Source organism: Phocoena sinus, chromosome 15 (assembly GCF_008692025.1).
Source record: "Phocoena sinus isolate mPhoSin1 chromosome 15, mPhoSin1.pri, whole genome shotgun sequence".
Lineage (NCBI taxonomy): Eukaryota > Metazoa > Chordata > Mammalia > Artiodactyla > Phocoenidae > Phocoena > Phocoena sinus.
The window spans coordinates 51796394-51807728 of NC_045777.1; the positions used below are offsets into that span (position 1 = coordinate 51796394).

Consider the following 11335-nt stretch of genomic DNA (forward strand, 5'->3'; position numbering starts at 1 on the left):
AATTCATTCTTGGGGATTCAGATTCCACATGGCAGCTAACGTTTAAGGAACTACACTTCTGGAGTTTTGGTGTAGGATCAAAGAAGAATGCCCACAAATATCTGAAAAGGCTATTAAAATACTCTTAATGATTTCTTCATGTACTTCAGCCTGGACAGCATATCACAGTAGAGTGAAGGCAGAGGCAGATGTGAAAATCCAGCTCTCTTCTGTGAAGCCAGATGTTAAAGAGATTTGCAAAGTGTACAGCAGTGTCATGTTTCTCATTAATTACCTTTATTTTCGAAAGAAATTATTTTTAAAAAATCATTTATGTTAATGTGGAATGGATTTATTTTGCTTTTTAATGAATTAAATATTTGAACATGTCTGTTTTAATTTCTTATACATAAGTGTCGATGCATCTAACCCAAATGAAGGAGAGCTCTTTGGGGTCTTCCATAAAGTTAGAGTATAAAGGGGTCCTGAGACCTGAAGGGTTGAGAGATGGCATTTTAGAGCAAACTGGCCATGCTCATGTGGTCCTCCCTTACCTGCTTCTTACCTGCCTAGAAGCCCAGCGTGGATAGCCCGCCCGAGGTGGTTGTAGAGCCAGCCCGTTGGGCCCTGGCAGACTCACTCGGCTCTCCTGAAATGGCCCAAAGTTGCTGGTGGCCTCAGGTTTATATCCTTGAGGTTGGTCTTCTCAGGGTTTGGGTGGGATGGGAGAGGGTGAGGAGGAGAGAACTGGCTTCGGAATCAAAAAAAGTGGGGGGTTTTACACTGTTACCCCTTGTGAAATGATGGTGGGAAAGTTGTGAGACTCTCAGCCCCCATGTTGACATCTGTACAGAGGCAATGACAACTGTCGCCTGAATGATGGGAGCCAGAGGCTGTGTTAAAGCCCTGTCTACACACTAACTACATGCTAACTACATGCTAACTACATGCTGAGAATCAGGCGTGTCTCTGACTTAGGTCTGGTTTCGGCGCTTAATCTGCAGACGGCATCTACCACCTGCCAGAGAGAAGAAGGTGCCAGTGCGGGGCGGGGGCCTGGGGGAGCTTTCTTCAGGAGGGTGGGTGGGAATTGACTTTCTGAAGTAAAAGATCAAAACGATTCCTTTAAGTCCTTAAGCTTTTCAAAGTAGATCAATAACCGGTAGCCTGTTGTGAGCTGCTTGGTTAGTTAACTAAATGAACCGACCGGGGTGTTTATGCTAACAGTGGAGCCTTGGGCTGCTCCGTCCACCCGCTCTGCGTCCTGCTTCCTGGGCTCGTTTCACCACAGCCACGGGGTGCAGTCGGAGCCCTGCTTTGGCCTCTCCCGCTCTGGGCCACCCGTGGTTCTCCTGTCTCTTGGGAGAAGCTGGGAGAGTGTGGTGCAGGCTTCGGCCTTGTGTCAGGAGATAGCTGGGCCCCTCCCTCTGCAGGGCTGGGAAGGGGCTCGCCTGCTTCCCTGGCTTCAGGTTCACTCATGTGACTAGTACTGCTGTGAACATTTGTGCTCCTCCTTTTTGTTTTTCTTTTCCTCCTTAGGATAAATTCCTGGGAGCCGGATTACTGCATTATTCAGCGAGTCCTCCTCATTTCAGGGCCGGTGGTGGTGGTGGTGCTGGTGAGAATGCTACTCCACAGCCCCCGCCTGCGTTCACCTCACCCCAGTGCACCCCAGTAGAACGCCTGAAAAGTGGGGCTCGATTTCCTTTCTTTGTTTAGAGCCATTGAGAATTTGTGGTCACTTAATTCCCTTTTGGGAATTTCCAGTTTGTGTCCTTTCTCAGTTTTCTTTCAAGGTTTTAAGCCTTTTATGTTGCTTTATGTATGCTCTCTAGAGTACAAATGTTTACTCTTTATAGGTAATATTTGCTGAAAATCTTCTCCAGCCTTTTTTCATGTGAATTTTGGTTATTTTTGTAGTTAGAGATTCCGTTTGTTCCCGTGTAGTCACATCTGTTACTCTGTATTTGGTGACTTGTTTTTTCAGCGTAGGTGACTGGCCCCTTCTCTTTTTCGTTCTCTTGTTTAATATACTGTTTTAAACCGTCCTTCATGTTAACCCAGCTGAGGCTGCAAAGGCTCCCTGAGGCTTCTTCTGTCCTTGCCTGTCAGGCTGCCCTGGCGATCCAGCCCCAGCAGCCCAACTAACTGGAGGCCTTGGTGGTGTGGTCCTTAACTGGCCTGGGATTAGACGGCACTCGCCCCGCCCGCCCACCCCCACCCCCCCACCCCGGCCGATAATTTAATTAAAGTCTTCCGCTTATTATCAATTTGTGGTTCTTTACTACGCATACATTCTGACATAGTAGGGCCTGCTGGTTAAGGGGCTTTCCCTTTGGCTCTGTATTTCTTGTGCTGCAGTGACCCTCATTACATCTCCTTCTCATAAAATCTTCTTGATTTTTTTTTGTTTCAAGTCTTGTTTTTGTTTGTCTGGTTTCTAAATACGTCTGAGAGGAAGCATCGCACTTTTCCTCAAAAAGGTCATAACACTTTTTTTGTTGTTATTGACATTTTTCTTAGTTGTTTTCAAAATCCATATGATGCTGTGTCAGTTTACCTGGGCCTGGGTCCTCCGTGATGGGGCATTGGTGGAGAAGCCCAGTGGGCTCTGGGGAGTGGGCCTTGGTCTGGTGGGTTAGGCTGGGCAGACCTGGGGGCCAGTTAAGCTCGGTGGGAGAATGTCCCAAGAGGAGCCAGGGGAAGCAGGTGGATGTGCTCAGATACTCACATGGTAAAATTGTCACTGTTTGAGGAGACAATTGTCTTATGCCTTTTACTGTTTCTACAGTAGAACCTTAGGAATTTCAGTAAAATCAGACAGAACATAAAGCAGTAACTTTTAGCTTTAACCAAAAGAGAGAACCTGCAGAAATTAAACTCCTACGAATCAAAGTGGACTATACTTGGTAACAACATATATTAAGTCAAAACCTGTATTTGAAGCTTTTCCTTCTAAATTCCTGCCGTATTTGTATACAAGTGCTTTATTACTATGGTAGAAATACCAGATAAGATGTTCTCTTTTTTTTTTGATGTGGACCATTTTTAAAGTCTTTTATTGAATTTGTTACAGTATTGCTTCTGTTTTATGTTTTGGTGTTTTGGCCTTGAGGTATGTGGGATCTTAGCTCCCCCACCAGGGGTCGAACCCGTACCCCCTGCATTGGAAGGTGAAGTCTTAACCACTGAACCGCCAGGGAAGTCCCCAGATACGATGTTCTTAAACCAAGTTTCCCACTTGGCTCTTTTAGGGATTTGTGATTCTAAACAGTGCAGTGGTTTCTGAGCGCTGAGTTGGGGTCCCAGCTTGAGGAGGTGACTTGAGAACAACAGTCTGCATCCTGAGCTTTCCTCGCAGCGGCCTCCCCGCTCTGGTGGGGTTCTGCGTCTCACCCCAGCCTTGCTTAAAGTAATGAGGACTTGTGTTCCCACAACCTCCCCTCTGCCTTTCCCCTGCTGTGCAAACACTGCTGAGGAGAGGTGAGGGTAGGATCTGTGGACCCTGGTCCACATACAGATTGCAAATTCTGTAAAGCAGTAGGGCTTGCATGCTAAGGCACATTTGGGTTTTCTCACGTTACTGAAGCAAAGTTCACAATGCCATCGGGGAGTTTGTTTTGAAGGGAGGAGTTTGGAGAATTTCTGTCTCTGACTCTGATATGGGTGTCTCATTCATGTTTTCTTCTTTTTATAGGCACCAGTTTGTAGAAAATAATTTAATACTAAAAATGGGTCCAGTAGACAAGCGCAAGGTAAGTTAGATTACTATGGCTCCTTGCTGTGTGTCTGTATCTTCCTCCCAGTTCTCACTCAGGATCAGGCCTTGCTCCTCGGGCTCCTGTATAACTCATTGCCCATAGCACCTTTGTCTTGGTTCCCTTTAAGAGATCATCTCTAGATTTCATAGCTGAGGAAGATTTCAGCCATTTGGGGTGAGGCATTTGAAAGCACGCAGAGGCCGTGGCAGACAGAAATGCAGATTCTCGTTTCTGACTGGGGAGCCAGGGTTCCGATTTGTGCCCAAGGCTGGGTTCACTGAGGTCAAGGTTTCTGTCTGGTTGAGGAGGTTCTGTTTGAATCCCAGCAAGTCATTTATTACTTCATTAGAATTGTTTTTGAAAATCTTATTTATTATGTCTTATGGATTAATTAAATGGATTACCATGTCCAAAATATCAGACTCCACAAATGTTCTCTCTCTGCTGCTGTGGGCCCTTCTCAGTTAGGGCTCCCAGCCTGCATTGCTGGCCGCACTCAGCCTCCCATACCCCGGGGCATCTCTGCCATGAGAACCTCTGTGAAGGTGGCTTGTGGCGGGACCGCCAGCAGACAGAACACTGTGCCTCGGCACGGAGCAGAGGGCAGGAGAAGCGGCAGGGTCTTGACTGTCAAGGGCAGGCCCCTCTTGGCCGACTCAGCAACAGGGCCGTGTGCCGGTGTGCTGGCCTCGGGTGCGCTGCCTGTGTGGCCGCTCCCCCACATGACGCCCGGCACAGGGGCGTCGGGATCCAGCTCACAGAGGGAGACAGGCTGGGCAGTGAGTGCTGCCCGCTTCTCTCTGACCTGAGGGGCTGGGTCCAGGTGAGGAGGAGGTGTGCACGCCCCTCTGTCCCAGGCGAGTGGGCAGGTGGCCGGCAGTGGTCCCTGTGCCTGGAGCTACTCTGACAGTCCAACCTCCAAGGCAGCAGTAAGTGCTGTCAGCATCCACTTCTGAGCCTTAACTAGCAGTGTCTTCTTTCTTTCTTTTTCTTCTTAATTTGCATCAGGGTTTATTTGCACGGCGACGACAGTTACTGCTCACAGAAGGGCCACACTTATATTATGTGGATCCTGTCAACAAAGTCTTGAAAGGTGAAATTCCATGGTCACAAGAACTCCGGCCAGAGGCTAAGAATTTTAAAACCTTCTTTGTCCACACGGTGAGTTTGTCCCCACGGGTTCTCCCTTGCAGGGCACTTAAGAGGCCTTTGGGAATTTGTGCCTCCATTCAGAGCATCCAAATGCTGTGGCCCAAGGAGGCATCTGGAGTTGGGGGGCAGCGGTCTCCCCCTTTCCCACCTTCCAGGGACCCCAATGTTCATGGCTCAGTTCAGAGTTGGGCTGGGAGATGCGTGTGCTTGTTTTCAGTTTGGGGGTGACCTCAGGGAGCTATAGGTCATCACCTGTATGTTTAATTTCTGCACACATGTGGAAGGAAAAAATTCATATGCTCATGTGCTTCTAGAAGGGACTTGCAGTGGCTGCAGTGGACGGCGATTTCTTTTTACAGTTTCTCGCTGATGGGTGGAGGTGCTGGTCTTAGTGGGACTCCCTGGAGAATGTTAAACGTTTCTGTCTCTGCAGCCGAATAGGACGTATTACCTGATGGACCCGAGCGGGAATGCTCACAAATGGTGCAAAAAGATCCAGGAGGTGTGGAGGCACAGATACCAGAGCCACCCGGACGCCGCCGTGCAGTGACGCCCACGGCCCTGCACCCGCTGCAGGACGTGTGCCCAGCACGGCTCACCGCCACCTGGACACTTCCAGACCACCTGCCAGCCATCTCAAGGGGGACGCAGACGGCGGAACCTTGCAGCTTTTTTATTTAAAAGAAAAGAAAAATACCCAACCACACAAAGAACAAAATCAATAACGAAAAGGAATTCAGGGTCGCTTTGCTTGCTCTCTGTGCCATGTGGAGCTTCTCGCACTCTGCTCGCCATGGGAACCAGCATCGTGCACATCCACCTGGTTCCCGCCCGGACTTGTAGACAGACTCGCGGCACCAGCTCTCCACCATGTGCCCTGTCACCTGCCGGTTCTGCTGTGGCCAAGGGGACCACCCAGGCATGTCTCTGGGCTCTCTCTGCCCCCGGATCATCGTGGAACTAACTTTTCACCAGGGAGCCGGGCATACCTCTCTTGGGGTGGCCCCCGAGCTCTGTGGGGCAGGCGGGTTCTTGGCTTTTGTCTGTGTGCTCCTTTCTTCGCGTCCCTAGTGTATGGCCTGGTCTCCACGGCCCGTGCTTGCCTCCTCAAGTAGCCCTGGCTGTGAGATTTCTGCGGTCCTTGCTGTCTGTGAGTTGTGTTGGCCGGGCAGGCTTCGGGCACTGAGAAGTAGAACAGGTCTTCCCGGTGAAACATGGAGTCGCTGCTGTGTTAGAAGGTGCCAGCCAAGCATTCTGATGTGTCATCCCTCGGAGCAGCGTTGCCCTCTGAGGCGGGGAACTGAGTACCTGCCCGGGAGGAACACCAGGTGCACCAGGAGATGGGGCTCAGTGGCCTCCCCTCCCCGTGTGAGGCCAGGGCAGTGCAACAGACGGGCCTGGAGGCCTCCCTGTGGAGGAGTGAGAGCTGGTGGCCCCTCTTGAGAGTTTTGTTTGAAAGGTGGAGGGTTAAGTCAGGGCTGAGAGGTGCCTGGAGTCGGCACACTGGATGGTCCTCCATCACACCCAGGCCTCATGGAGGAGGGCAGGCTCCCAGCTGCCACATGCACACTTTTCCTGCTAAAGTTGAACACTCTCATAGTCTAACTCAGAGTGTTTTTACATATGCACAGTGAAAATCAAAAAGCCTTCTCATGTTGCCCAGTCATCTGGTCCCCATCAAGTGGACTTTGCCTGGAAAAAAGTGTCACTCACCTTGCATGAGGGGCAGGAACACCACACTTGAACCCAAGCCCCAGCCTGCTCTCCTCCAGTTTCAGGCTTATTTCCTTTAGCTCTTTAGAGGCTGCGCACTGCTGTGCACTTAGGATGGTCCAGGGCTTACCGGTCCGTTGATTGTCTTTGCTGCTGCCCCCTGAACAGAGAATGCGTGTCAGCCAGGCAGGGCTCAGCCATTCCTCTCCCTGCCCAGGGTGTCCCTGGGGGGCAGTCCTCAGTCCCAGGTGGGAGAGGAGCAGACGCTGGGGCCCACAGGCTGCCGCTCACAGACATGGATGGCTCTGTCCCCAGGGGGGATGACTTTGCCATTTCCTTTAGACTTTCACAAAGGTACCAACAGAACCTCCCACAGAAAAGGTCCCCTGACTACTTCCCTGCCCCCATCTCCTATCTCGAACGAACCATCCATCACCCTGTGTGACCACTGGTCCACATGTAGAGGAAAGATGTCTTAAACTGTTTTAGTGATATGATAGTAGTGGCTCTTAAACTAGGAAAAAGGTTCGGATGTGGAGAATCCCACAGTGCTTGGACAGGGAGAGGGGTTGGATGGGAGCAGAGGTGGGAGCCAGGTTTGCCAGGGGTTTCTGCTTGGGTGTGTGTGTGTGTGTGTGTGTGTGTGTGTGTGTGTGTGTGTGTGTGTGTGTCAAGAATACCAAGGTGTAGGGGGTGCCTGCCCTGGGGGCGTCCCAGGGTGCCCTGGGTGTGTGGTCGTAGACTGAACCCCCTTTTCTCCTCGTTGTGGAAAAGTCTTGCCTGTGTTCACGTGCTTTCCAGAAAGTGAGTCTTTCTTGACCCTTTCTTTCAGGACTTTGATTTCAGGCGCACTCCCGTGTTTATATTTACCCTCGTCAGAGCGTCCTCATCTGTGTGTGTGCAGTTAGGAGGGTGAGGAGCCTGCTCCTGCATAGCGTCTTTCCTGGGTGTCTGGTTGCAGGGAAATAAGCAGAGCTGATATTTGGCTTTTAAAAGAGCACTCGGCTGGGCTGCTCTGGGAGAGACAAATCTTCTGTTGCATTCTTCCCTCTGGATAGCGCCACTACCTCCTGGGCTTAACCGACAAGCTCCATCTTAACCTCCGAAACCAGAGAATAAGGGGTTCAGGGTTGAGCTCGAAGCTGGCAGAGCTGAAGTGACTGCCCAACCTGAGCCAGTGACAGCTGAATCCTTTGTAGGTCACCGTTCTCTGCTCAGAGTCCTCTTTCCTTTTTGTTTTTTTAAGGCCCCTATATATTCCAGTCTTACCCTGTGCTTACTCATGTCATCTTTAGTTTTATCCACCTCATCCTTTGAGCCATCGTTCTGGCATGCAGGTGCCTTATGTTCTAAGACGTGGACGCGGGTGTCAGTCTCTGTACACATGCAGACATACCTAGAAATGTATATAAATGTGGTCTTAACCAAGGTGAGAAAGAAAATGCCCTGGTGTTTAATAGATCCAGGAGTGTCTTACTGAGAGGGGACAAGACAGGGATAAGCACCAAAGGCAGCACCTGTCAAGCAGCGATGGTCTCACACCATGCAGCCTTTCTTGGCACAGAGTGGAGGGAGGACGGCCAGGAGGGCCAAGTCTCTGCTGGCCCAGACAGCCCGCTGTGCCTTGCCTCTCTCTGGGAACGTGAGGAAGCTGGGTTTGGATGGGGTTTCCTTCTCTCTGTGGACCTGACCAGGCCAGTGGGCAATGGGCAGCCCCATGTGGAGCACGAAGCCCCACCCTGTGAGTGGCACCCTGCGTGCCTGCCATCCTGAACCTTGACTCTCGGGAGGCTGGTTACAGACTTGCTTTGGGAAAGATGGCTCTTGGGGTCATGCCAGAGCTGATGGGAGCTGCACCTACCCCAGCCCCCTTGGGGGCTACTCTGTGGTATTTGTGGTGCAGGCCTGAAGGAATTGTAGGAGACAGTCTGTGGCACAGACCCCCAAGGACAGGGTGCCAGCATGGGGTTCCAGGTGATTTTTTTTTTTTTTTTTTTTTTTTTCCCCAGGTGATTTTGTACTTTGTTAAGAAACATTTGTTTTCTGAAAAAAATCAACTGGAGGCTCAGCACCCAGGGAGGACCACTCTGAGCATCTTGGTGCCTAGTCTGCCGCCCCCTACTCCCCACCCGCACACGTGTTTGCTTTTGTAACTGATGTGGGAACATTGCAACATGCACCATTTTGCACCCCACTTTTTTCACTTGGTATTTATCTTAATGTCGTTCAAAAACCTTGTTTTTAATTATTGTAGAGTTTAATGGTTAATAATTTTTATCATAATTTATCTGACCATTTCATTGCTATAAAACATTTAGATGGTTTCTGGTTTTTCACTATTTAAATAATGCTGTGATTAATATCCTTATAATTCTTTGATTTTTGACTCTGATCTCCCTTGCCCCCACCCTGCCCAGATTCCTAGAAGTGGTATTTTGGGGTCAAAGAGTTCGTTCATTTTAAAGCTAGTATAGTCTCTCTCCTCCTCTGTCTTGATCTGATGCTTAGATGTTCAGAGTTCCAGTACAGAACTTTCTTAGTTGTGTCCTACAGATCCTGAACAAATCAATTTCTGGTAAGCTGTGTGTTCCCAAGAATGTTTGAATAAGACTGCTCTTTTTTTTTTAATGCTAAAATGTTGTCATTACTGCAGGCCATTTGTGACATATTTTTCCAAAAGCCAATTTCCTTATTTTATTGAAAGAACCTGGTTGTGCTTGCATGTTACCTTCCCATCCCTGCTGCTATGGCTTTCAAGTGCTTGGTGATATTTACAGAGTCTTGTACTTTGTGTCCACAATGGTACTGAATTTGCATCTGCACAGTCAGCAGAGATAAAAAGTGTTGAACTGACCTTGCCACATACTTAGCAGATGAGTTGTAATTAAGTTTATAGACTCAGAAAGTACATTGGGCCATTTGCAATCAGTAAAAGAGCAAAGGCTCTACTTTAAAAAGAAACCATGTAGACAACTAGATTTTACAGAAGTTTGTTTGCCCCCATGTTCTTCAAATTGCGGGACTTAGTCAGAAGGTCTTAGCAGTTCAGTAGAGCACCCTGGCCAGGCTTTTTCATTGTAGAATGTGATTGTCCTGGCTGACAAGGATTTAATGATTTCTCCTCCCCTCTCCTCGCCCACAGTGTTGCAGGTTGCCTAGTTGTCTTGAAGTACAGACCACCCAAATTTGGTTTCATTCTTAATTTCTCCACTTTAGTTTGGGGTCTGTCAATTCTGAGATGAAACATGCATGAAAGATTTTTCTAGGTGCCATGCTCAGTGCCACTTGGCTATGCCAGAGATTATGGCCAGATTGTGCAGAAGTTTTCCTACCTTCCCTCTGACACCCCAAATCCCCTTCTCCCCAGGTTGGTCCACAGAATGAGGCAGAGGCTGCAGCCACTATGAGAACATGGTGAAGGTACTATTCTTGGAGATGGTGCCATATGCGTTTTTCCATATTTCTTTTCATATCCAAACCTAACATGAACTGATGGTGACTCAAGTGGGTGTGGCCCTTGTCTCTTAGGCAGACTACATGGCAAGTGCCTTAAATCGGGGCAGGAGTCACTCCCAGAGCCTCTGAGGGGTGCAGGCTGCTGGCCCAAGATTGCAGGGTTGTAAATTAGGCTGCCTGTGGAGAACTGGTCTGGGGCGGAAGCTGTTCCAGCAAAGGGCAGTTTTATCTGTAGCTCAGACAGCGTGGTGGGCAAGCCTACATGTATACCTGAATTTCCCCCAGAATTCATTTCTTCAATATGAAGAAATACCAAACTTTATGTACAGAGAACTTTTTACAAAAGGCAAAATGTTTTGTAGCTGTGTAATCCACCCTAGTCTAACCCATCTGGCTGAGTGACTATGAATAAGGGTCGTTTTGCTGATGAAAAACCTCTGTCATGATAAGTTTGGACATTGCAATCAAATTTTTGCAATATTTAGAGCTGCTGTAGCTGTTCTTTAACAACACAAAATAGGATGAATCAGTAGTATGTTAGCTGTCTTTCAGGTTGGTGGCAGTCAGTTAGAACATGTATAATATTCTCTACCTGGTCTGTAGCTGTAACTGTGATGTACAGGCAAAGCAAAAATTAAAAAAAAAAAAAAAAACTTATGAAGACAAATAATGCAATGATATTAGGATATACACTTTTGTATTTTTATTCTTATATAAGGTTATTTGCTGGCTATTGTTGGCCTCTAGTTCAGTCTGTGTTATTTAAAATCTAATATATGAATTATTTGGATTGAATTCATGTTCGGGGCCACGTTGTATGTATTGATGTACAGCCTTGAATGTGAATAATTATTGTAAACTATATTTTACAACTTTTTTTCTGGCTTTATTATATAAATTTTCTATTTGGTCGATGATTTAATCATATCATAATTTAATGAATCTGTTTATTCTTTTTTTCAAATATTTGTGCTTTAGATGTAGTTACCGGATGATGAATTTTCCACGTATGCTCGGTAGTCTTGTAATAAAAAAGCATGTAGAGTGTAGACGCTCGCTGATGTAGCTCTTCCTTTGGCCGGGGCGCGGGTCGGGTGACCTGGATTCGGGGCCGGGAACCTGGCGTCCGGGCACGCAGGTGCCCGGCGGAGGCCAGCGAGCCCATCTAGAGGCCGACGCGCGGCTCCGCCGCGGCCCGCTCGCACCGGCGTCATGGGACCACTCCGCGCGGGGCTTCAGCCGGAAGGTGGCACGGCCGGCCGCTTTTCCGGACC

The 11335-nt window shown here is 48.6% G+C and overlaps 1 protein-coding gene across 4 annotated transcripts in view; it reads left to right on the forward strand.

Moving 5' to 3' along the window:
* PDPK1 (3-phosphoinositide dependent protein kinase 1) overlaps positions 1-11110 on the forward strand; it is a 67720-nt gene extending 56610 nt beyond the window's left edge. For 3 of the 4 annotated variants that reach the window (XR_004345687.1, XR_004345688.1, XR_004345689.1), the window contains 4 exons: positions 3677-3734; positions 4749-4901; positions 5326-8579; positions 8615-11110. Coding sequence is in view for 1 of the 4 variants with exons in the window: in XM_032604360.1 (XP_032460251.1) it covers positions 3677-3734; positions 4749-4901; positions 5326-5442 (328 nt within the window). In the remaining 3 variants the exon portion in view is untranslated. Of the gene's footprint in view, positions 1-3676; positions 3735-4748; positions 4902-5325 lie in introns of all 4 variants that reach the window. The other variant, XM_032604360.1, reaches the window with a different exon arrangement.
* Positions 11111-11335: the final 225 nt, after the last annotated feature.